Below are 26,973 nucleotides of genomic sequence, written 5' to 3' on the forward strand. Positions count from 1 at the left end.
CATGAGACAAATGTTAGTCTCTTAACAGTTTTTACAAATTGGAGATCTGTCAAAAGACCAAATCATAGAAAGGGAGTTAAAAGGTATCTCAAAAGGCTTTTTAGTGCCACATATACTAAAGAATCCTTTCTATGACATGCCTGCTGGTATCTCCAACTCAACATCTCAAAAGAACTCATCTTCCTCTCTCTCTCCCACTCACCCTTCTTTTTAATAGCTCTAATTTTTTTGGCTGAGGCAATTGGGGTTAAGTAACTTGCCCAGGGTCATACAGCTAGGAAGTGTTAAGTGTCTGAGACTGATGCGGGAAAGATTCCAATCTTTGATTCCCAACCCCCCCTAGCTAATGTAAATTACCCTTTGACTCTCAAATCCTGGTCCCTTTGAATTCCAATAGAAGATCCGGACCTGTCCCAGCCCCACCCGGATCTGAACCAACTTTGGGGCTACACCCCAAAGCCCCTCGAGCTAAGTCTCTGACTTAAAAGGACCACACTGGGAACCCCTCTTTGCAGAGATTCCAAACATGGTCGCCATGTGAGTACCCTCTGTCCACTGGACCCTCTGTCCAGTCTCTACCTTCACCTATCTCCTACTTCTAAACTCAGTAATAAACCTCTTATTAATCTAGCTCTCTGGGCTAATAAATGCTTTTATTGGGAATCTGCGCCGCTTCTAGACCTCATGTACCACCGTATCCTTGTGTCGAATCTAAGGGGGTTGCAGGGGAACTCTGTTTGACTCCCTGTACCCCAAACCTGCCACTAGACCTTAACTAAACCCTAATTGCATTTAGGTACCCCAAATGTAGACCTCAACACGTGGTCTACACCTCAACATTCGGTTCCTGACCTCAACAAGACCACATTTGGACTCAAGTCCTCCTGACTTCAGAAGGACTGGTGCTCTATCCACTGCGCCATCTAGCTGCCCCCAATATCTCTATTTCTTTAGAAATTCTTCCAGTTATCTAGTTTCATAATCTTGCAATTATCCTTGATTTCTTATGTACCTTCCCTCTCCATTTCCAACCAGCTACCAAGTCTTGTTCAATCTACCTCCACAATGTCTCTCACATTGATCTTTTTTCTTCCTCTAATCATTTACTGTATTGGGGTGGGTGAGGGGGAAGAGGGGATTTTGCACAGTCTGTCTCAATTTACCACTATTACCATCTCACCATATACCTTGAAAGCACTCACTTCCATTTTTCTTTTTCTTCAAAAAAGTTAATATTTCACTTCAAATTAAGCTTCTTGATCTCCTCAACTCCTAGTTCTTCCTCCTTGAAATGACCCTGTATTGACTTTGTATAATATCTCAGATGTTTGTCTCTCCAGACAGAACAAACTCTTTGAAAGCAAGGAGATACTGTTTTTGTCTTTGTATTGGGCACACACAGTGCCCAAAGGAGGTGCTCAATAAATATCTGATGACTGAATTAAATGTAATCAAAGAACTTATCTTTTCTCTGGACAGCTTCAAAAAGGTATAATCCACCACCTCTTAAGAAGACGGCCTACTCTTGACCAGCTCTAATTGTTAGAATGTTTTCTCTTATCTCAATCCTTCATTTACTCTTTGCAACTTTTACTTACTGCAGCCAATTCTGGGGCCCAACAGCATCAACCTAACAAAAGCATTTACTGGATGTTCTCCACATGCTAGGCACTGTGATAGTCTTGAGTAGAAAAAGCCAAAAAAAAAAAAAAAAAAAAAAAAAAAAAAAAAAAGAGGCAATTCTTTCTCCCAAAAATCTATCTGGGAAGAACTTGTTTACACAACAAATACAAGTGAATGCCAACTCGGATGATCACGTGCATACAAATAAAATAAGCTAAACCAGTCAACACAGCAACTTATCCAGAGAGGATGGATACAGTTTTCTGGAGGCCTGAGCTGTAGTCTATCAGATCCCCAAACTAAAGAAAAAAGGAAAGTATGTTTTATCACCTATATTCTGATACCATCATTACATTTAATTCAAGTTCACTGCCTTTTACTTCTTTAACTGTAGTCACCATGTATAATACTTTCCTGGTTTTATTTTCTTCATATGAACCTTCCCAATCTGAATTACTCATATTAGCCACTGCTTAGTATAATGTAATATGCCATTAAGTTCATATACTGTGACTTCTCCAACCATGCTTCAATGGAAACCCTTTATTTCTAGCTTTCTGCTACACCAAAGTGTATTTATTAATATCACATAATAAAGGACCATGCTGTCTTTGACCTTCTTGGAGAATATCAACATACTGACTTTTCTTAAAATAATTCCGAGTTATTTTCTAGACCAGCCATACAATTCAATTCTACCAGTCATCCCTTTCCATACTCCTTCCAACACTATTTCTATCTTTTGTTATCTTTGCTAAGCTGATGGATCTGACTATGAAAACTCAAAAGCTGCTTTAATAAGCATTTTTTAATAGTCACAGGGAAGATTTTTTCATGTTCCACATTCTTAGGTCTTTTCTTCTGTAAAGTAAGCTAAATCATATGTCATTTATTTTTCTAACTCAAGCCACCCTTAACATAAAGAACAAAATACATTAATAATAATGGCTAGCATTTACATAATGCTTTAAGTCTTTCTGTAGTGCAAAGTACTTTATAGATACGCTTTCATTTGCTCCTCATAGCAGCCTTGTTAAATAGATACAATTATTATTTCCATTTTATAAATGAGGAAACTGAAACTGAGAAAAGTTAAAGACTCATGAGGCTAATATGCACATAAGGCAGAATTTGAACTCAGATATTCATGACTTTTAAAGCCTGGCATTTTATTCACTTTACCATTTAGCTGCCAGCATTTTGATTTAAATAAGGTGATGAAAGCCAGAGTTGAGGTTTCTGATATTTCTCAGAATGGTTACTTCAACTGAAATAGGCAGACTAGAAAATAACAGACCCAGAATCAAAAGTTATTTAACTGAAGTTTAAATATCAATTTGTGAGGATCAGGGGAAAAATTAATCTCAATTTCAAAGAAAAAGTCTGAAGAATCTAAAAGTCTTTTTCCTCCCCTGAGAGTGTGCAATCCTCACACATCATGGGGCATAAACAATATTACACAAAGGCTGACTCCAGCTTTTTTTTTCCCATATAAAATAATTTTCATGCAGACAAACCCAGAGTAGAGATAAGAGCTGCTGAGACAAAGATAAAACCAAAAAATGGGGCAAACCAAACTCATCAGCTGTTACTTATAATTCACTGCCTTAGAAGGTAACATTTTCAAATAGAACATTACTTTCTATATAGAACTCTACAAGGTATATGATTTTTTTGGTGGGGCAATTGGAGTTAAGTGACTTGCTCAGGGTCACACAGCTAGCAAGTGTTGATTCCAGGGCTGGTGCTCTGGGCCATGTAGCTGCCCCAAAACTATGTGAGATAAAAAGGTGGCAGGGGGAGCCAAGACTTTCAGTACTTATGTGTATGAGGGGGCCAAGACCTATTGGGATCCTATTGTAGGTATTTCATTTGAAGCAATGGGGCATACACTCTGACTAGCTCAGGAGATTCTGGCAGATTCCTCCCTGGGACTGGGGAAGAGTGAGGCTGTAAATGCTCTCTGTCCCTCTTAAGACAGCAGTGTCTCCACAGACATACAGCCACCTGGGTTTTCCTCAATATAATTAACCCCTGGAGGTTTCTTCCACTATGAACCACATATCATTTCCCTTAGAAAAGGGTAGAAGAAAATGCTTTTGTCTCTCTGGTGTCTAAGATACTATGGAGGCAATTGTTATAGTCTTAACTGAAGGAAAGTAGGTCAAGACTTCCCTTTGATCAGGAAGGAACTGCAGAAGAACAAATATTTCCCTCATTGTCATGTTCTGACCCAAAGGTGCTCATCACTGGGCCACAGCTCTTTAGTGATGATCATCCGAATCCTGCCTTGAAATTCAATCAGTTATGTGGTTCTGATGCTCAAGGCTGCAGCCATGTTGCTGCTGCAGGAGAGCCCTCTGGGAGGTGCTTCTGTCTGGCTCCCCAGCAGTACAGAATTTGACCATGAACCACACATGACTGTAGAAAAAGACATAAAACTAGCTCTGGACTCATCTGATACAGCAGCAAGGGGCCTGCACAGTGGGCAAGATGAATGAGGGGAGTCCAGACCACAACAACTGCCACATGCCCACCAACTTCTCCAAACCTCCCTATTTGTTCAGGGTGCTAAGACTTTCCTACCAAGTCTGGGCTACTACACAGAGCCCATCAGAATGAAAATGTAAAAATGTAAAAACTGAACTGGACTGATTTTGGTGCATGACTCAGACCAGCTTCTCAGTCCTATGCTTGTTAGCATGAGATTCTTATTTGTCACTTTACTTGTAAGTAGAAATGATTTAAAGGAGGTATGATTACAGATATAAAAATCTTTTCAAATTGAGAACTCATCAGGATACACTTTAGGAAATAAGGAAAAAGAATAGATTATCTGATCTAATCCAAGAATAAGAAAAAACTCAAGAAATGGCTAATCAATAAAACAGAAAATGAAAAACTAGAGAATTTGATGCAAGAAAGATTCCAATCTTTGATTCCCAACCCCCCTAGCTAATGTAAATTACCCTTTGACTCACAAATCCTGGTCCCTTTGAATTCCAATAGAAGGTCCGGACCTGTCCCAGCCCCACCCGGATCTGAGCCAACTTTGGGGCTACACCCCAAAGCCCCTCGAGCTAAGTCTCCGACTTAAAAGGGCCACATTGGGAACCCCTCTTTGCAGAGATTCCAAACATGGTCGCCATGTGAGGACCCTCTATCCACTGGACCCTCTGTCCAGTGCCCTCCTTATCTCTACCTTCACCTATCTCCTACTTCTAAACTCTTTTATTAATCTAGCTCTCTGGGCCAATAAATGCTTTTATTGGGAATTCCACGCCACTCATATACCATCGTATCCTTGCGCCGAATCCAAGGGGGTTGCAGGGGAACTCTGTTTGACTCCCTGTACCCCAAACCTGCCACTAGACCTTAACTAAACCCTAATTGCATTTAGGTACCTCAAGTGTAGACCTCAACATGTGGTCTACACCTCAACATTTGGTTCCAGATCTCAACAAATTCACCTCACTGCGGACCAAAGTAACTACTGCATGTAGCCATTTGTTTATTTGTACAACTTCTATTTTACAATAAAAATGACTAACTTTCAAGAGAAAACATTTAATTACATCATTTTAGAACCATCCATTGTTAATAAAATATGGGTTAAAAGTCAACCTTTAATTTTTCTTAGTTGTTTACTATAAATAATCTCTTCTACAAACCCTTAGAGACTGTACCTTTTCATCTGCTTGTTCAGGAATGTGAGTAAATTTACACAGTGATCGCTCACAGCCACGTAATGTATTAAAATGAAATTTGCAGTATCCATGGGGTAACATCATCAACCCCAGGGGCTTCTGGAACATCTACGGATTGTTTTTAAAGGAAGGGAAAAAAATCAGGGTAAATACTTTCAGCTAGTAAAATACAGGAACTATCTGTATGGGCAATGTAAGGGAAGAAAAGAGACATTAAAAATAGGTGGGAATGTTACATATAAAAATGAGCAATATTAGCTAGGGCTAATTTAACAAGAAAATAAATTTCTATTTTATATTTGCAAAAGAGAAATTTACTCTTCTACCAATTTTCTTTACTTTTCCCCAATACAATTTCTAATAAGGTTGTTACATATTATTTAACATGTACTTTAGATAATTGCTTAACTGAAAAAACCCCACAAAACTGGAAGGAAATGAATGACACTTAATTTGATATAGAATGACCAGAAAATTATTGAAAATGAAGGAAATTTACTTTCAGTATTTCTAAGAAGCAACTTTTCATAACTAATTTGAATTCCCCCCACCTGAGAATATGAAGCAATTAAGCATGTGTACTTCTATGAGTGTTGAGATACTTACCCCTGCATTTTTTTCCCTTTTAAATATCTCACAATTTTCAGGATTCTGTAACATAAGGAGAGGATATTTTCCTGAAAATCTGAAATCTGGGAAAAAAAGAGACATAAATCTGGTTAATCCCATTTTTATTTCAGATTCACAAAACTTCTTTTACATGTGCTGAAGATTTTCTTGGAACTTTAGAGAGTATCAATTTCTATATGGGAGCCAGGGATACTTAAATCTATTCCATTCCAGTACAAATTTTCTAGAAAGTCAAAGTGTTATTGACCTAGTAAGATAAAGCCTCTTTTTAGGCATCCATAATAAATTTGTTAATACAGCACTGGGATAATAAATTTTAAACTCGCCTAAAGGGAAGTGAAGAGCTATGGCCACAGGAGGATGCCACTTGTCCATGAATGAGAAACAACAGTTATGTTTCCATAGTGAGAAAATCCGGATGTCTGAAAATGGAAATAGTTCAGCGGAGGGGAGCTCCTGAAACCAGCTGAAACTGGGCAAAACTGGGTAGAACTGGTTGGGTAGCTAAAAAAGTAGGACAAAGTCATAGCTTGGCTGGAGTCCGCATGCTTAATCGCTTTATAAATATTAACTTCTTCTCCCCAGGAAGAGCTAAGGCTCATTTCCATGGTCATACAATATATGCAGCAGGAGGGAAAATACATTGAGTGTATGTTGTAGGAGGACTGGGAAAATACGTTAACTTCATCACGCCAGCCAATAGAGAGATGAAGGAGGGACTCTTGCTTCTGTAAAGTGCATGTGTGCTCATCTTGAGCTTCACACTTGCTTCCTGCAGAAATGTATTAAAAAGTTGACTATTGCAATTTCCTCCAGAAATGTAAAGAAATTGACTTGAGAATGAATGAGGGATGTGTGTGTGTGTGTGTGTGTGTGTGTGTGTGTGTGTGTGAGAGAGAGAGAGAGAGAGAGAGAAAACGAACAGGCAGGTGAGGTAGGTGGTGGTAAAAATTGTAAGAAATAAATATTTGTGTGCTTACACATACATAAATATACATACATACATACATCAGTATATATTATACACACATAATAAGTATCTGTAACAAACAGCAGAAAATTTTGGCAATTTCAAGGAATTAAGCAGAAAAAACAACGATACAAAATCCATTACTATTGGAAAGGTCTTTCCATCCAACAATGATCTCTTTTCTCCTCCAAAGATAGCAAGTAAGATCTATGGAGTCCAAAAGAAAGAAGCGTGAAACAACTGAGTTGAATGAAAAGAGTAAGACAGGCTCTAGGTGCTTCCTGAGTCAAATCAGTGTGCTTTATGACTTTATTTGAAACATTATGAATTTTAAGAAGCCAGATGAAAATACCAACCAGCTCACAGTTGTAGAACACTTGAAGCTTTGTGGAGCAGTTAAATTAATGCTTTCATTTAATCTTTTGATCAGACTTGTAAAGCAGTTTATGTAAATGCCATTAGCACCAACACAAATGATGAAATGGCTGTTTAAAGAGCTTCAGTGACTGCCCACGGTTATGTGCTTGGTAAGAATTGGGGACAGGGTCTGAATTGGAGGCTTTTGACTTAGTCTAGCCCCCTTTCAATTAAATTGTGCAACTTTATTTTTAAATAGACTATACAGACAAGTCTTGTCTTTACTTGCCTTCCCGTGCATTCTTGTGACTTTACCCTGCTACACTTAATCAAGATTTCACTATTTCAATAGTAGTCACCATATGGAGGCTTTAAAGAAGTCATTTTCTAAGCTATGAGCATGGACTTTCTTGCATCAAGCCACAAAGATAACAGGATTTTTTTGGTTCATAAAATAATACCATTCATCCAGGGTTTCAGGATCGTGCCATCCTGATGAGCTTTGAGATTCAAAGAAGGTATTGGCAGACATGGGGTTGTTGGACACAGGGATGTTAACTGGCGCTCACCCACAAGAATCTCCGCATATTTAGAATCTTTGCTGTATTAAAAGAAAAATTGCAACCAAAAACTTGTTAAATCAGTAAAGTATCAGATATTACTTGTAATATCCTACACTTTGCAAAGTGTCTTTGGAACTTTAAAAACAGTATTTTCTATGCTTACTTAACCTTTCTTAACCTTAACCTATCCTCATGTCCCACCATGGTCCAAAGGTAACCCTAGATTTTTAAAGAAATGTGCCAGGAGACCTTAAAGCTCTGGCTGATCCTACTAATTGACAGAGGTTTGAAATAAGGGCAAAGTCACAAAATGGGTTGTTGCAAGGACTAACTTAGCCAGGAGCACCACAGCATGTATCTAAAGACACTTCATGAGTTTGAGGGGGTAACCACACAAGATGAAAAATTGCAGACCCTTAAAGTATTTAAGTAATTATCTGATAAGAAGCAAACTGTTTCACTGTTAGCAAATAAAAATTGTACTAGAAAATTATGGTAATATTAACTAAAATAAACGACTTTTAAAAAAGGATGAATAATTCTTAGGGGAGAATTAAAAAGTGAGCCAGGTTGACTTACATTTTTTATTGTTGTTGCTGAGGCAATTGGGGTTAAGTGACTTGCCCGGGGTCACACAGCTAGAAAATGTTAAGTGTCTGACACCAGATCTGAACTCCTTAAAAAAAAAAGTCCTCCTGACTTCAGGGCTGGTGCTCTATCCACTGTGCCACCTAGCTGCCCCTTGACTTACATTTTATAGAAGAAATAAGACACTTGGTTTAAACTCAGTTTTTCCAACATATTTTTTGTCATTTTTCTCCTTTTTAAGATTTTCCAATTGGATAACTCATGAAAAACATGGCATGGGGGACAAAACAAACACTGCATTTGCAGGCAAAAGAAGTGGCACATTAACCATGTGACCTTGGCCAAGTCATTCATTTCTGGGCCTCTTTTTTCTCACCTATAAAAAGGGGAAGAAGGGTTAGGCCAGACTGACCTCTAATATACCATCTTGTGTTCAAATTCTATAATCCTACACTGTAATTTATGTAGTTTTAATTATTGTGTACCAATTGAACTCTTGCTTAGCTTCATTCAATAAACAGTCTCTTTATTTTTGGCTGTTTTGCATTTCTGGGCTTTATTTTTCATAAAATAAGTGACCTGAGCTAAAAAATGTAAAGTTTATATTAGCTTTAAACTGTATTATTTCTTCTAAACACGTTCTTTGAGATCTGTTGGGGGAAACACACTGTCCCAACAAAGAAAGTCATCCAATTTTGTCCTTATACTTGCTTCTATGACTTTCAGAAAACCATACATTTTCCCCTGCAGTATATGTTAGCTAGCATCTCTTCCAGTCCCTCTTTCTGTAGCAATCTTTTCTGACTCAGATACATATATGCTGACCTCAAGAACCCTTCTAATTCTCTTTTGGTAAATAGCAACAATTACCACAGTGGAAAATTACACTCATTTTCTGACATGTTAAACAATTCATATCTCATATTTGGCCCATTGTTTAACTTACAAACTGTATTAATATCTTTTAAAATATTACATAATATTATGGCGCTTTTTAAAATAATCTGACAAACCTTTTTTCAAGTTCAAAAATGTTTTCTTTTTCTTCTTTTATTGTCACATTACCTGAAAATTTACACTGTGAAGAGAACAGAGTTAAACACATGTAGTTGAAAAGCAGTATTATGTCATTTCTAAATGTCATATCTAGATGACCAATGTCATTTCTAAAGGCTGTGATTAACAGCAAATTAATTTAAAGCAATTATTTATTAAGCTACATTTGGTCAAAGTTAAGGAATAAATTTCTATGTAGTTCTAAAAAAATTATAGAATCACTATACCTTTACATTACCACTTTCCTTTAGCTAACTGTAAATAATCACAGATGAAGCAACACATTTCTCAACTTCACTTTAAACTTAGATCACATATGCCAAAATTTTTAAGTTCTGATAAACCAGGTTGTTTGACTTCTAACATTTAACACAAAACGCTAAATCAGATAGTTACTTTTCATTCTTCAAAAACTTGTGAAATTTATAATTTATTAGAAATAGTTACTTCTTCAGTAGCATAGAAAACATTTAAGTTGGGGAAAAAACCCCAACAAAATACTATGACTACAATTATTTAATTGTAAGATCATTTTGATTCAAATAACTGTCAACAATTTAGACATCTTGACTGATTGATTAAACCAGGCACCCAAGGCTCTGTCTGATATAATGTGCCTAATGGAATGAGACTCTTAGATGTTGCTTCCTATCCACAAGACAAAAAAGAATGAAAAAGGAAAGCTCAAGCAAGTCATTTTTTGCTTTCCTCCTAATAAAAACCATCTAGACACAGCAAGAGAACCACTGTCAATTTGGACTGCCCTGAGTACTTTAAGCTTAAATATATCAAATTCTTTAGTTCCAATTTCTTTGTCAAATACAGATCTTACTCTATGGAGGCAGCATAAAAAAAAATCAACACTTCTAAGACATACAGTCTCTAAGAAGCAAAGAATCGAGGATATGAAAGAGTATTTTAAAAGGACACCTCAGCTTTGTTAAATATCCAGTCATAGTTTGAGCTAATGGGATGAGGAAACCTAAAGAATATAGCACAGCTACAGATTCAGACACGCTTGAGCATATGGTAACAGCATGATACAATATCCAAAAGTGTGAGACTTGGTGTCAAGAAGATCCCAGTTCAAATCCCAATTTGGACATTTACTAACAATGTGACTCAACTTCTTTAAGCCTCAGTTTCCTCATATGAAAAAAGGAAATAATAATGGTAGCCATCTTTAGAAACGTGTGAGAATCAAAAAAGAAAATGCATGGAAAGCGTTTGTAAGCCGAGTCAAAAGCCAGTGACTTGAAGCTAAAGAAAATTTCACTAAGAATTATTTTTGTAAGGTTCAAAACATTTTTGACATATGCACATGACATCATAAATTAGTTTTTTTTTTTTTTTTTTAGGAAACAGAGTGCCACAATAGCATAAAGACATCTTAGTTACCTTGCATTCAGAAAAATAGGATTTGCCCATCAGGCTCTGTGCTGAGCACTTTACACTATTACTGTTTAATTGGATTCCCCCCACCTTCCCCAGAATAGCTTCATTTTACCATTGAGAAAACTGGGGCAAACAAAAGTTAAGTGACTTGTTTAAGGTCACACAGATCAATGTCCAAAGGTGGATCTGAACTCAAGTCTTTCCAAAGCAGTGTGTTTTGAAGCTGCCATGGTGTAAGTACAACAAAATCCTCCCTAGATTGTGGGCAGGGCTCTAACCTCATGTATCAAAGTGATGTTTTACATCAAGTGAAGATTTTTATCTCAATAAAACAGGACCCTATCAACAGAGGTAATATCTATGCAGAAGATTCCTAACATAGCATTACGTAACTAGAGAGTAGAAAGACCAAACTTTCCCCAAATACCTTTTCCTCCATGTCCAGCCCCTTTTTATGCTCATTTAACTCTGCTGGGTTTTCCTCCTCATTAGTGATCTTTCCCAAAGAATTATTCAGAATCGGAGAATCATGCTTGCTCTCATTTACTGGAAAGATGAAATGTTTGACTGTAAAAGCTTCAATGGTACAGAGACCCACTTACTTACAGGCACAAAGAATGTTATTCAAATGAATCAAGAACTCTGTTTAAAATTTGAAGGATCAATAATTTAAAATGAATTCTAATACCCAAATTAAACAAAAAAAATTCCTTTTACACAAAAATTCTTTTGGAGAAATCCATTAATTAATGGTGTGCTATATTAATATAGTTAATTAATAGTGTGCTATAACTGTTCTAAAGTAAAAGAAGTAAAAGTAGACACTACAAAAAACTTCATGCTTATATAACATGGATATTTTCTTTAATAAAAAAAGTCAGAAAGGTAATAAAACAATATAAAACTATAAAAAATTAAGCTGATTACATTTTAACATAGAGGAAACAAATACATGTTTGTGTCCAAACTATAGATTTATCATAAAAGTCAATACCAAATTGGAATAAAAATGAGATAGGAATGTAATTCTGAGGAAAATCCAATCTGACTTATTTAAATAGACTATCAATTGAAAAAATAAGAGGAAACATAAAGAGCAGATTATAGAAAAGCTACCACTATTTTCTAAAAAAGTTCAATCATTATAACAAGGAGATCAAAAGGGACTGGAACTTCCTCAGCCAGCAAACATTTTACCTCTTTGGCAGTAGTTGAATAAAAAAGAAAATGAACAAAATACGTTTCTCTTCTTGGTTTGGATCTATGATTTTACCAGGGTAAGGAACTCCTGGTATGGAAACTCTTTCCAGCAATACAAATGGAGTAACTTTTTAAAAAACAAATTACAAAATTTAAACTATTTGGACATGTGTGTGTGTATATATATATATATATATATATATATATATATATATATATATAATATATATATTGTATTTAACTTATACTTTTAACATATTGGTCAACATGCCATCTGGGGGAAGGAGGGAAAAAGTTGGAACAAAATGTTTTGCAATTGTCAATGCTGAAAAATTACCCATGCATATGACTTGTAAATAAAAAGCTATAATAAAAAAAGAAATATGAAAAAAAATAAATTACAAAATTTAGATGTGCATATGCCTCTGAAGAATTAAATCACTCATGCATAGATAAAAGAAATGAATAAGCACTCTTCACAGAGGAATAATCTGAGCAAACAGCTAGAAAGAAGGAAAGAACCTACATATCAAAAAATATTTACAGCAATTCTTTTTGAAGTGGCGAAGAAATGGAAACTATGGAAGTGCCCATTAATTAGCTAACAATATTTGGAATCTCATGGAATACTACTGTGATAAAAATAATGAAAAGTATGGCTTCACAGAAAGAACTTGTATGAACCAACACAAAGTGTAGTGAGTAGAATTAGAACAATTTATACAATAACAAATATTAACAACTTTGAAAGATTTAAGAACTCTAATCAATGCAATGACCAGCTCTGGTTTCAAACTTACTTATCTTCTGACAAAGAGGTAATGGGACTCAAGGGCAAAACAAGGCAAATTCTGACAGTGGCCATATAAAAATATATTTGCTTCACTATGGATTTTGTTTTTCACAATAAGGGTGGTGGTTGAAATGCAGAGAAAACAACTGCTTGTTAAATACAATAAAATTTAAAAGTGGGCACGTAAAGGAGAGGGAAAAGAAGAAAAATATAGGACCCAACTGGGCTTTTGGGTATTTGATAATTTAAAAAAGATTGCCAAGAAGATATGGTTTATATACTGCCTTGAAACATCATCAGCTAAGTAATTCTGATTAAACTACCTGGTCTCTCAGTGCCCAGGACATTCTCAGCTAGTAAAATGCTGAAGAAAAATGCTAAACTGGGCTGGGTAGAAGGGGTTTCCTCATTACGGGAGCTCCCTTCACCAAAAAACTCATAGATTTGTCCCACCCACCCATCTAAAAATTTTTTTGATTCAACAAAGTAAAATGGAACCTTAAAGGCTCACAATGTATCTTCCAAGTCTGTATCAAAATCACAAGACCCCTTAGGCAAAACAGAACTTAAAACTTTTTTTTTTTAATGGACTTCTGTCTGGTGATATCAAAAGAGGAGTAAAGCAGGGAGACATGTTGACCAGAAATGTTCACCACTGAGAGGAAAGTCAGTGGAGAGTCTGATGAGAAAGGGCAATGGATAAGTCTTTTTTGAGATATTATTGTGCTGACTGCTTCCAAGGCCTAGAACACCACAGAAACTTTTAGATAAGATCTATAATTGCTCAAGAGTTTGGCCTAACTATCTATACAAGAAGTAGCAAGTAGGGGCAGCTAGGAGGTATATAGAGCACTGAAGTCAGAAGGACCCGAGTTCAAATCTGACCTCAGACACTTAACAGTTCCTAGCTATGACCCTGGGCAAGTCACTTAGCTCCGATGTTGCTTATTAAATACTATTACATTCCTATCTCATTTTTAGTCTTCCAATTTGGTATTGATTTTTGCTATGATAAATATATAGTTGTTTGATCAACACCTTCACAATACTCTTATCAGCATATGTATCCGAGACAAGCACAGCAAATGGACCATGAGATAGGTTTAGAATTGAGCACAAGATAGAGGAGCTTGGATAGCCTTTGGAGAGTTGTCTGGAGCTTTTAATGACTTCAAGTTTCTCCCTGAAACTAAGGCTCATTTAAAAAACAACAATACTCAAGGATGCTATGATTATAAATCATGGAATACTATATAGGCAAAGATTTAAATTTGAGAGCTCCCAGGATAAGGGTGAACAAATTGCAAAACTGAACAAGAATTGGGCAAGATGAGTGGCATAAAGGATATTAATAAGAAGACAAATTAATGAGAAAAAAAGACCAATCACAAAATGAGTCATGACCAATGTGTTCCAATGATTTCTCTGCAATGTCAAGAGAACTGGAAGAAGGCTCTTTTCAAGGACATCAGTTATGAAATGTTATGGGATTACAAGGTCAAAAGTTGAAAAGGATGGGCAGGTATAATTGGATTTTAGTAGCATCTGGGAGAATATCTGATGATAGCACAGACTCATCCAAGTAAAGTGATGTAATCCACAAGTCATTTCAATGGTATATCAATAGATCATATGACTATTATAATCCAAGTAGTTTTCCAAAATTTTAAAATCTTATAGTCAAAGAAATATAAACAAAGCCATGTCTTTCAAAGCAAATGTTAAATTTAAAAATAAAGATGTTAAGATATTTTAAGACTCAAAACCCCCTTTCCAAATAATTCAGCAAACATCTAGAAAATGTTTCCTTGAAGATTAAACTCTGAAAAAGCCTTCTTCCAATCACAACTACTTAATATATTCTAAAAATGATTTTGTCCAAGTTAAATGAATTTATTTTTGACCAAGCCTGAAAATGATTAAAAAATTCCCTTTTTGTATTAATAATTTTGTTAATTTAAATTACCAGTTATTAATGAAGTGCTGGAACAAATGATTTCTGATGTCAACGATCCATGGTCCTGTGCAGGAAATTCTCTATCATAAAGCAAATTAAATTTGAAAATTCAAAATTTATAATTAAACATTAACAACCTATCACCAGCTACAATAGTGCTGTATGCCTAGCTCAAATCCTAATCTTCTATAAAATCTCTCTCAACTACTTTAGTCTACAGAAATATCTCTACATCCTTTCAATTACATTTTTCTAAATACCATTGTTTGGTACTTAATCACAGATTTTTAAAAAAATAACAATGTATGGAAGTATACGAACCTCTATAAAGACTATAAAATTTATACAAATTCAAGTTAGTGATCTAGGTACAAATTCAAATCCTGGTATTTATTTTCTCATTATCTATTTGAGCCTGGACAGATAATCCATTTGGCTCCATTCCCCCATCTCAGTTTTTTCATCTGTAAAATGATCAGACTGAAATAGACAACTTCTAAGTCATCCTCCCAGTTATTCCTTCCAGTTCTCCATCTGTGATCTTGTGCAGGAGTCTCTAAATTCCTCAGATGCAGAGATCCTTGTCCTGCAAATCTGTTTTCCCGTGCATACAGCATATCCCGATACCTTTATTTATCATTCATTTCTGAATATATCTCTTCCTTTCCCCTTACTTATCAAGCCTAAGAGGCCTTCCAGTTGGCCCTTTCCCTTCTATCTGTCACGTGGAATCACATAACTCTGGATTTTCAGTAGAGGTGGAAAGAATAGTAAATTGAAGAGATCCACAATTCCTGGGTCCAATCAATGAAACTAACTGGTGGTAGAGGAAGCTCTTGCACACAGTCACTAACTGTGCACTGGCCCAAGCCTGGCAGTTTTAACAGCAGACACGTACCAAAAATTATTTGGACAGTAGAGAATAAAGATCAAATGTAAGAAGCCTAAACGGTAGATCTACAGACTACTTTATGCTCTAATGAGATTTAAATGTCAGATTTAAATGTGATGGAAGAGTGGCTACCATAATCTCTGGCCTTGCAGTCTGGCTCTTTTCCTTTTGTTTATCAATGTCAGGAAAATAGGCGCACTAGTGCATTGCTGATAGGGCTATGGATTAGTACAACCACCTCAGAAAATAATTTAGAAGAATGCAAATAGTGACAAATGTCCACACCCAAGATTCTCCTACTAAGCAAATATGCCAGAGAGATGTAATAATTGGAAATACCAAAAAAAAAAAAAACCCAAAAAACCCCAGTAACAGTCTATTTATAGATTTAACAGAAAGTCCCCCTATATCCCACAATTTCCATTACACCACAGTTTGTGGTAGCAAGAGCTAGAAATAAAGAAGAGGCCCACTGACTGAGTAATGGCTAGATCTACCATAGAAGATCAATATATGACCAAGCTATAGCAAATGACAAATATGATGAATATAGAGAAGCATGTTAAGACACACAAATTGATGCAAAATGAAGAGCTGAAAAAAAATGTAAGTGGAAAGAACCATAAAACAATCACAAGTGAATACTGTAAAGTTATTAAAAAGTATGGCCTCAAAGAAAAGTTATAAGAAGACCCTAGCCCATTCATTGGCAGAGATACAAACAAACTAGATATCCATGGACTAAAGAATGGCAAACAACTATGGAGCATTATTGTATGAAATTAAGCAATGAATATACTGAGAAACAAGGAAAGACATGAACTGGTAAGAATGAAGTAGATCCAAGAAAAGAACCTATGTTCGGTTTAAGTGGAAAGAATAACAAGCACATAAAGTGAATATTCAAAATTAGAAAATGAGGTCCTCAAAAAAGTGATTTGAGAAGACCCCCCCTCCCCCAATTCATCTGCATTTCTGATTCTTGTGATGAGTTGACTGATTTGGCTGATTTTTTCTCTCTTTTCCTTAAAACAAGCAAGTTCTAAAAGATTTCTTATAACTCAATTGAAACAGCAATGAAAGGATTATTTGAGGAATGTAAAGTGTTTTCTCTCAGCAGAAAAAAGATAAAAAACTTGACACTTGTCTAACTATCAGGGGATTTATCTCTAATGTGACGACACCCACTTATCAACTTATATTAAAAGGAAAGACTTTTTTTGGACATGAGACATGTGAAAGAAGTAAGAACTATTTGGAAAAACTGCTGAAGGAAATATTGGGGCTTTTTATGTGACATTTGGGAAGCCCCTGGGAACTGTTAACACATGAATTTTATTAGAACTCAAGGTACCAAGGAAGCACCTGAACTGCTAATGTTGATTATCCAGCCTGAGTCCTAAATCTTTCTGGGGACAAAAAGGTGCTATGTCAGTTGGGACTTCAGCTGCAAAACAGAGATGACTTTTCTTTTTCTCTAATGGTCACCTTCATTCTCACTTCCATGGAAGGGAGGATGAGGGGCTCTCTGGAGCTCGGGGGTCCCAGTTGCCTTCCTCCCCACTTCCAGCAAAAAAAGCAACTTGCTTGCACATGGCAGCTAGAGAGGCCACATCGTAGCCTAGGAGGGTCTCTGGCTGAGGTCTGCTTTCACTTGGTGTCACTTTCTCTGAGCATAGAAGAAGGGTCAGAGCATTCCTAGCCTTAGCAAAAGCCTCTGGAGTTCAAAAGGAAGGTCATTCAATGGGAGAAGTTAGTAGGACTGATGTTTTACATTGGCAATGATGAGCACCGACAGGACCAGAAACCCAACTCTGGCCTGGCTGGTCAAATCCCTTTGAGTCACTTAAGACATTATGTAGGAGCATGCTAATTTCATTAATATAGTGAATCATCTGAGCATTGATACCATGATCTGTGTCACCAGAAGGCCAGGTAAAAAGGGAGTGGAAACTCAAGTCCCAGTCCCAGAAGAGTACCCAGGGATCTGGGGGTAGTGACTCAATTTTTTCCACTGTAAAATGGGAATAGTAATCACACCTAACTTCCAGAAGTACTGTGAGAAATGATTGAGGTATTTTATAATGTACTTAACACAGCACCTGGCATGCAACACAGGTACTTAAAAGATCCTTTCCTTCTTTCTTTTCTTCTTAGTATGGGGAAGGGAAAAAGGGAATGTTAATAGGAGCCCTCAGGCCCCAGCACTGAGACACTGCCAAGGTCTGGCAAAGGGAAACAGTGCTTGGTCCTAATCACAAAATAGAGCAACACAGGCCCAAGGGGTCTATAATGAGAAGCTGGCCCAGTGTATCCCTCTGCTTAATGCAATTCACAAGTCCCTCTACACTGATATAGTATATATATCCCTCTATAGTATCCCAGAAGTCCCCTGGCAGCTCCTTCCCAGGGAGGACTAGGAAACAAAAATGGTCTTGTTTTCCCACAGCAGGCCAAGATGAAACTATATCCAGCTAGATATGAATTGAGGGATGGGCCTGGAATCAGGGAGACAAAGTTGAGCAAACCATTTAAACTCTGCCTTAGGTTCTTCAACTGCAAAGAATGATTAACAGCAGCACTGATTCCAGAGTGAGGATCACTGGAGAGATTCCTAAAGGACTTAGCACAGTGCCTAGCTCACAGTAGGTGCTTAATAAATGCTTGTTCCCTTCTAGCCTACGGGGAAGCAGGTTCCATAGCACCAAGTGGGCATGACCATGGACAGTGACAAAAAAAGTAAGCTTAATAGTCATTTTGAAAACTATCTGCAACTGACAGGGTCCCTCCATGCCAGCAATATACTAGCCAGGGGACACTGGATAGTGATCTTAGGAAAGGCTGAGAGGAGGGGCTCTGAACCTTCTATCTCTATTTCAACAGAATTTGTTTCCTTTGTAATCCTGTTTATTTTATTTTATGCAATTAAAATGTTATTCTGAAAAGGGCTCGATAGGCTTCATCAGATTCTTAGTGGTCCATGATACACAAAAAGTTAAGAACTCTTTGCTTAAAGGTGGATTCTTGTAAGGCAGGAGATGTCATCTTCACTGTAACCATGATGTCTCAGAAGCTCCTTCTGGCCCCCTCTTTACACCTGAGGACCCACGGTAATCCACAAAGATTTGGCAGCCCCCACCCTTTAGAATGTTGTTTAGATGTGAGACATGCTCTTTCCAAAAGGGGACAGTGTAACCTGGGATTTCTGGCTTTCCCTCCCCTCATTATTCATTCACTCTCTCATGGGCCATTACATCGCTTGTTGTTTTGCTATGTTTCTGGTTTGGTTTTTCCTCCATCAGAGCTATCTCTGCAAGGCTTTCCAAATCTCCAAGGTTGGGGTTTGTCTGTTAACAAGCCTTAAAGACATTTCATTGGAGGAATGTCTTTGAAAATAATTTTCTGAAGTGTGAAATAGCAGCAATTTCTACCAGTCTCCTATATGGGCTGGGCTAGTTTTTTCCTCTTAAAAAAAAGGTATGTATGTATGTATCTATATCTATCTAGGACTCAAGTAACTCAGGGGACTAAAGGCCTGGGGGTCTACTGGTGCTTTCTGGTTACCCAAGTACCAAAAAATCACAAGGAGAGCTCTAGCTCATTCTAGGAGAGCTCTAGTTCCTTCCCGATTCAGACATCCATCCTGGGCAGCAGAGAAACTCAAGAGCTGCACTAAGATGAATCAATGGTTTGTCCTCACTGAATAGCTTTGTGGACTATCCTTCCCCCAAAATAGCTAAGAAATTCTTTTAACAGTTAGAAAAGCAAATATTTCATTTCATTCTTTTTTATTTAAAATTTTTTTATTGTGTTGTCTCATTTTATTCTAATCTCTATGCTAAACTACCAAGAGACTGGCCTGGTTATTCTTGGTCTGCAAAAAACTCCCACAGATCGTGACAGTAATTTTAAGTTAAATTAACTGAATCTAGTTAAGCCATTCTGTAAATGTGTACTCTGAATCTTCTATGTTTAGCACTTCTTTTATGTGTAGACATAAAATACTGGTTCTAGATATGAAACATTTTATATACCGAGTACCTTTCTCCTTCCCACTGTCCTTTAGCAGAAATCTTAGATGTAAGTCTAAACCTAAGTTATAAGTAAACCATAACCAAGAAATGATGATTAGTGTTTAAGGAACCAAGGATTGTGGGGAGATGGTGACTAGATTAGCTTCTCCTTAAGAGGCCAGGATTTCCCCAGGATTTAACCTGGCCTGGTTCCAGACCCTTTATGAAGAAGAGAATGTAGTTGCCCAGATTGACAGACCCAGGAGCCAGATTATTAATCTTAGGTAACAGAGATTTTTAAAAAAAGAGAAAAAAATCAGTTTTGCAAAAAACATGATTTGCTTCTGATAACATAGATAGAATTTATACCAATAGACTTGGCCACCTATACAATGTAGAGAAAGAGACAACTCATAGCTTTTGAACTACCTCCCCTTTCATTGACCACTGCCGTTCATAAATTCAGGACTTCAATACTTGGCAGCCTATTAAAGAGAAAGATATAGGAAGGAAAAATAGATCTTCATACTTGCCATAAAATCAGGTCTAAGGCGAAAAGACAGAGGGAGGGCATTGTAATATGTATATCTTAAAATAGATTTTAAAGTTCTAGGATTAATTTCCTCCATTTAGAGCTATTAAATTCATTGGCTTTCCTAGGAAAGCATTAACAAGAGTAAGTAGAACACTTGGAATAACATGCCCCGAAGTGCTCTGAAAAAATTACAAAATATTGATTGCATATGGCAAAGCTTTAATTCATAAAGGTCAAGAATGTTTTCACCTCCAGTGTCAACTCAATATTTCACAACACTGCTGCTTTATAGCTTATTCCAAAACAGATTTAAAACATTCACAAATAACTTGCCTAAAAATAAAAACAAATGGGGTCAAACTAGCAAAAACAGCTTAATTTTATTTAAATTTGAGGTGGAGAGGAAAAGCTTGTTAAGAATTAATCAATTATGCCTGGGACTGTGCCGAGTCCTAAATTTACAAACAAGGTTTGAAAAAGACAGTCCCTGACCTCATGGAGTTTAGAATCTAATGTGGAAAATACAAACAAATGCATACAAAGAAAAATATATAGGAAAAATAGGAAAAGCACTGGAATTGAGAGGCTGAGGTTTCTTGTAAAGGGTAGAATTCAATTGAAATTTAAAGAAGTCAGGGAGATTAGTAGTTAGCACAGAGGAGGAAGAGCCTTCCAAGCATGGGAAACATCCAGAGAAAATGCAGATAGCTGTCCATTTCACCATGTGAGACAGGGTTGAAAGAGGAGAAAGTGGCAAGAAAACATCTGAATGACAGGAGAGGAGAAAGGATACAGAGATTATGGTGAATGGCCTCATTTTTTTCCCCCAGTAAAATATGACACAAGGTTCTCACCTGAAAGGGGTAGGGGAAATGGACACAAGCCTCAGGACTTTTGAAGAAGGATGAAAAATTTGGTAGAAACTCTGTGGAGAGTAGAATAGGAAGATAAAATAATAATAGTGGGATTGCCTAGAAGAAGTGAGGGCCCAGGTGAGGCTACACAACGTCAATTTCATTTAAGCACCTGTGTAGACACAAAGGTTACAACAAATGATAAGAGTGATCCAGGCTGGGGGCCTGCCTGAATATAGGATTCAAGAGAGATTTCCTGGAATAATAATCAGAGAGAGAACTTTGTTCACCCACCCTTTAATTACTAATATCAAATGAAGAATATAACATTCTCTTAGGTACCTTGTTATAACCCTTAGAATGCCCCTACCCCACTTCTGAAGAATCAAAGTCATGAATGCCCAGAGGGTACTGTGGAATGTTTCTAATATTTGCTCAATATAAAGGATCTGTCATGTACCAAGAGGGGAAAATAAAGGACAACTAGCACTTAGTAATCATAAAATTCCACAGAGGATGAACTTCAGGACATTGGACAGAAACTCTGCAGACACAAACCCTCTCCCACTTTATTCCACACTTCAGGAACTCCAAGATTACAAAACTGGCCAATTAGAGGACGGTAGTATGAGTTTGATAAGATACCAACAGAGCATTCAAAGTGGTGATGTCTTGACAGGTAGATGGTATTCAAAACTGAGGAGAGCCAGTGAGACTGGCTGGACACAGATCTAAGTAAGCATTTGAATAAAGAAATCCCTGGAAGCCAATGAGATCACCAAGAGAGAGGACATAGAAAAGAGATGATAGACTTGGGATACTAACTACAAATGGAAGGGAGAAAGAGAGGAAATGAATGATAATTTCTGATCAAGCCAAAGACATTGAGGACAGGGATTGGAAAGCCAAGAAAGTAAGAGTATTCACAGAAGGAGGGGTTATAAAAAGCTATAGAGAAGTGAAAGAATTAGGGAAAAAAACACCTCTAGAAAGAATTGGCAAGTACTGAGTGTAGATCAAAATCATACTTTTTTTCATTTGTTAAATCTCAAAACTGTCCCTTCTCAAGTCCATAATAATCTTAGGTGATAACCACTTAAGAAAAATCACTCTTACAAGAATGACCTCTCATCATTGAGAATTATTTAAAGGAAATACTTTACACTCCAAGAATAATTTACCTCAGTTTCTTCAACTGTAAAATGTAGTTAATTCCTGTTGTAACCAACCTCACTCTCCGAGTTGTAAAGTCCAAGTGAGACAATGGATTAAAACAGTTTACAAAATTTTAAAGTACTATATAAATCAGTAATTTCTTAGCACTGAGCTATGGCAGAATACAAATTACTTGGAGAGGGGAGCAAAGATTCTCATAATTTCATTTTAAGAAAGCAATGTCACGTTTGCTAGGCTAACTCAGAATTTTGGACCTCCACAAGATCAAATAGGAGGAGCTTACTTCCCTACCTTTGGTTAAATCTAATCTATGTCTGCTGAATGCAGGAAACCATGAAGTTTCATTGTTCTCTTGTTTTTTAATGCTGTTTAACAATGACAATCACTCTAAAGAAATGTGCCACAGTTGTATCCCTTAAAGAGCCAAAGTCAAGGACTTTCAGAGATCCTGCAGCAGCTGTTGACTTGGGGAAGTGTTTAAAGGTTTATTCAAGCCCACAATGAAATTAAATCAAATCACACTTAAGTGCAGAGTATAGTTAAAAACAAAAACAAAAACCCAAGAACTGACCAATAATTACTGTGAAATTGCTCAGTTATGTTCAGAGAAATTGGCTAGTTAGAGGAGTTCATTCTTCTGTAGTACAGTATGGGTTTTTCAGGGTTAGAACAGGCAAACGTGTGTGTGTGTGTGTGTGCACGTGCGCACACGCGTGTGACCAAACAGCTACTAAATGCTGTTTTGGAAGAATTTTTGTCATGGGCAAAGCAATACAAATGCAATTTTTAACTGATATAGTTAACATTTTCACTTAAGGTTATACCAAAATGTGTTAGAAATCTAGGTTGGTCAGCTTTTAATCAAAATGCCTTCATCAGATTGATAAAAAACATTCACTACTATTCCCAATGTTTTGGAGATTTTTCCCCTAACTTCCAGTGAGCCTGAAAGTCTTATCCCCTTTGAGGGGGTAATGAATTCTGATAAATATTGATATCTTGAAAGGCAGAACTGTTTGGTAATTAGAGAAATTCTCAAATGGAAATGGAATACAGTTGTATCATCATGATATATCATGTCACATGTTAATGAAAGATTAAGAAGTTTATCTAAGATAGGGAGATGCATACTTGAATGGTCTAAGAACTCACCAAATTTAAACACCACTGCAAACCCATGCGCTATAATAAGGAAGACCAAATTTGAAAATTTGGATTATCAAAGATCCATCATCCAATGAGATAAAAATGTGGTTTCATGATAAATGATTAAAAGAATGTGTCAATCTTATGAAATCAGTGCCAAATTAAATAAAACAAATTATTTTAGCAAAAGGATTTATTGCATATAAAAAGTCTTTAATGGAAAAAAGTAAAAAGTTTTATGTCAAATTAATTATTTTACTTTGTTCCAGGCAACATGCACATCACTGTATAGACAATATGGAATAGAAAAGCATGAAGCTACTGCCCCTGAAGGAACTAATAATCTAATTGGAAGGCTATGACTAATGTATGAAGTTGCAAACGTAAGCCCGTTTTAAATTTTAAAATGAAGTAAAACACGAGTATTTTAGGAGTTCAGAGCTAGAATAATCCAAAGATTTTCTATGGAAAACTAGAACTGGAATAGAACTGAGAAGGTGAAAAGAATGGGGGGGGGGGTTGTGTGGCATTCCAGATCAGGAAAATATAAGCAAATCACAGCAAAAGAAACAAAGAAGCCTGAGCAGGGTAACAGGTAGTGAAGGAAAAGTAGGAGAGAGACAAAGAGCAGATGTCAGATAGAGGAGCTATTCCCCTGGAAAACCTTCCCCATTCGTTAAAATCAGAACAAGGCAATCATTTCTGCTCTACAAATGAACAAAGCTAAATAAGCAGTTTTAGCAGTCAAAACAGCAGAGCTTGGGTTCTGCTGAATAAAGAGAAGGGGAATCTATGGCCACCATAAGATGCTGATGAAACCCAAATAGGTTTCATTAGGTTCTGGGTTTTCCTTTTTTATTAGGAGAAGCAGAATCATACTTGGCCTGATTTAGCAAACTCCAGAGCAGCCTCAAAAGCTAAGGGGCTTGAGCTGAATATGCCAGGATCCTCAGCTATTAAATGCTTGTACTATGTATTTGCTGAAAGGGCTCTGAAAAGGATTCCTAAAACTCAGGCCCAAAACTAGCCATCAAAATGACAGGCCTACATCCCCAGGTCTGCACCAGGCACAGACTAACTCTCCCAATTTTAGACAACAGGAAGGCCCAGGGATGTTGGGACAAATCCTCATAAGAATCCAAGACAGCAGAGACAAAGCACACACACTTTCCTACAGAGGTTTTCTATAGGAAGTCCCTAAAGGACTTTGAGAGAAAACAACACATTGAAAATGTTTCATATGCTAGATGAATTAAAGAAATCACAGAGACCATTTAGGAGACTATTAGACTAATCTGAATACTAGCACAAAGATTAAGTGGCAAGAATAGAGATAAGTACAATTTAGAAACTACACTGAGAAAAAATTTGTGATGATACTGATGAGCAGATAGGGTTCAATCTCCATAGGTGGGAATGAGGATCTCACTGTAGGTGGAAAGGATATTACAGAACATGAAGACAATGAGGAAATAGATCCTCCTGGGGAGGTGAAGACAAATCAGGGGTCCAATAGACAGTAAGAAGTGGAGCAAGCATTTGAAACCAATTTTTTCTCATTACAACTTCACAATTTAGCCCTGCAACTGGCACAGGTGGTGCAGTGGTTAGAGTTATGGGTCTGCAATCAGCAAGACTCATTTTTGAGTTCAAACATGGCCTCAGACACTAACTAGCTGCGTGACTCTGGGCACTTAAGTCTCTTCACCCTTTCTGGCCTCAGTTTCCTCATCTGTAAAATGAACCGGAGAAGAAAATTGCCAACTACTCCAGTGTCTCTGCCAAGGAAACTCTAAATGGAGAGAACTGAACAACAATAAATGCTCAAAGGAAGGCCTTAAGGTTTGAGTCTACGTGAATGAGAATAGTGCAGAATGAAGAGGAATGACTTGGGGGAAGTTCAGTTTGAGCTAATACACAGCTGGCTGAGTAAAATTCATAAATATTTTTCCTATGAAATCATTCAACAACAATCAATTTTTCCCCAATGCCAAGACTAATATTAAATATTCCCTGGTCATGTACTGCAAAGAGCATGTTTTTCATACAACTTTAGCACGTGCTGTAATTATCATCAAAAGGTAGGAAACAGAATGTGGTTTTCCAGACATCAGTTAACATTTGATAAGACTAGAAAAAACATGATTTGCACCTTTATAAGCAATCTGGATCTACATCCAATAAAGTATAAGCAAAGTAGATGAGCTCTTACAAATAGGCCCTCGTGCCCCATTTGAACAGTGAAACAAACCCAGAGAGGGAGTTAAACTGAGTCTAACAGTTAGCATCTGTGAACACACAGCTATCTTTACAGTTTAAAACAATAGTGGCTTTTCTCCCATCTTGACATCGCAAAGTGTTTTGGAAGCCAGCCCTTGGCTTTGGAAAAAGGATTCGGGAGTCACTCCAACAGTTCTAGGACGTCTTTGATGATGAAGACTACAGCCCAGCCGAAGCCTGCAATGCCTTGCGATTCTGGTCCAGGTTCTCCCCAAAGTTTTCCATGGGGGGAAAAAAGGTTTTTAATATATACAGATTAAGAAAAGACAAAGCCCAGAACAAGTTTACTCTCCTTTTCTGTCCACTGCCTCCTTCCCACCTTCCTCCAAGTCCACTTGAACCTCATATCTGGCATCTTCCCCACATTCTTCACACTCCCAGTGCTCTCCTTGTGAGCCCAAGTCCTTTGCAGTTATTCTCAACTGTTGCCATCTTTGTAGATGAAACTAAATCGATAACTTCATTTTCAACTACCTGCTGGAGAATTCTGGGATTCCTGATTACAAAACCACCTTATCACTTTGTTTCAGACAAAAACAGCTACTTGCTAATGTCTTAATTTTTTTTCTTCTCTGGACCTTTGCATACCTGGAACACCGCCCTCTCCCCTAAACATCCTCAGCCTTTCCTTTAAGCCCCAGCTTAGGTGCTACCTCCAATTGGTCCTCCACACTTCAAACAGCACCATTTAGATTTCTTGTTGGCTAATTACCATTCTCATCTGAGTTCTTTTGGGTTTGCCTTTCTCTACTATTAGATCATAAGCTTCTGGACAGCAGAATCTAGGTCTTAGCCCACATTTCTAATGATAATGCCCAATGAAGGTTGCTTCCTCATTACTGTTATGGGGATTGGTTTTTTATCTCTATTGAGGGTGTCATCCTCAATTCCTTGCTTTCACTCATTCCACACATAATCTGTTAAAACATCATTCCCAGAGGACCCCTTATTCCCATTCTCATCCATCACTCTCACTGAGAGCCCTATTATCTCTCCTGAGGATTCTTGAAAGAGCCTTCTAATGGGTCTTCTTGATTCCAAGTCATCCTCTGCTCTGCTGTCAACAGGATTTTCCTGAAGGTCATGATCATGTCTCATACATCACATAATCATTCAGTAATTTCCCCCTTCTTACCATTTCAGTCTCATACTTTAATTCCCTTTCATGAATTGTTCTAGCCTAGCCTCATAGACCTAGTTGCTGTCTCTACATACACTACTCCACCTCCCATGTGTGT

General features: G+C 37.1%; 1 protein-coding gene across 1 annotated transcript in view; it reads right to left on the minus strand.

Moving 5' to 3' along the window:
• TOPAZ1 (testis and ovary specific PAZ domain containing 1) overlaps positions 1–26,973 on the minus strand; it is a 68,615-nt gene that overhangs the window by 34,227 nt on the left and 7,415 nt on the right. Inside the window, exons 3-8 of the mRNA XM_031940259.1 lie at positions 14,849–14,919; positions 11,317–11,435; positions 9,452–9,516; positions 7,749–7,888; positions 5,937–6,022; positions 5,310–5,438 (exon numbers count right to left, since the gene is read on the minus strand). Of these exons, the coding sequence (XP_031796119.1) occupies positions 5,310–5,438; positions 5,937–6,022; positions 7,749–7,888; positions 9,452–9,516; positions 11,317–11,435; positions 14,849–14,919 (610 nt within the window). The remainder of the gene's footprint in view (positions 1–5,309; positions 5,439–5,936; positions 6,023–7,748; positions 7,889–9,451; positions 9,517–11,316; positions 11,436–14,848; positions 14,920–26,973) is intronic.

This window comes from Sarcophilus harrisii, chromosome 5 (genome assembly GCF_902635505.1).
Source record: "Sarcophilus harrisii chromosome 5, mSarHar1.11, whole genome shotgun sequence".
Taxonomy (NCBI): domain Eukaryota; kingdom Metazoa; phylum Chordata; class Mammalia; order Dasyuromorphia; family Dasyuridae; genus Sarcophilus; species Sarcophilus harrisii.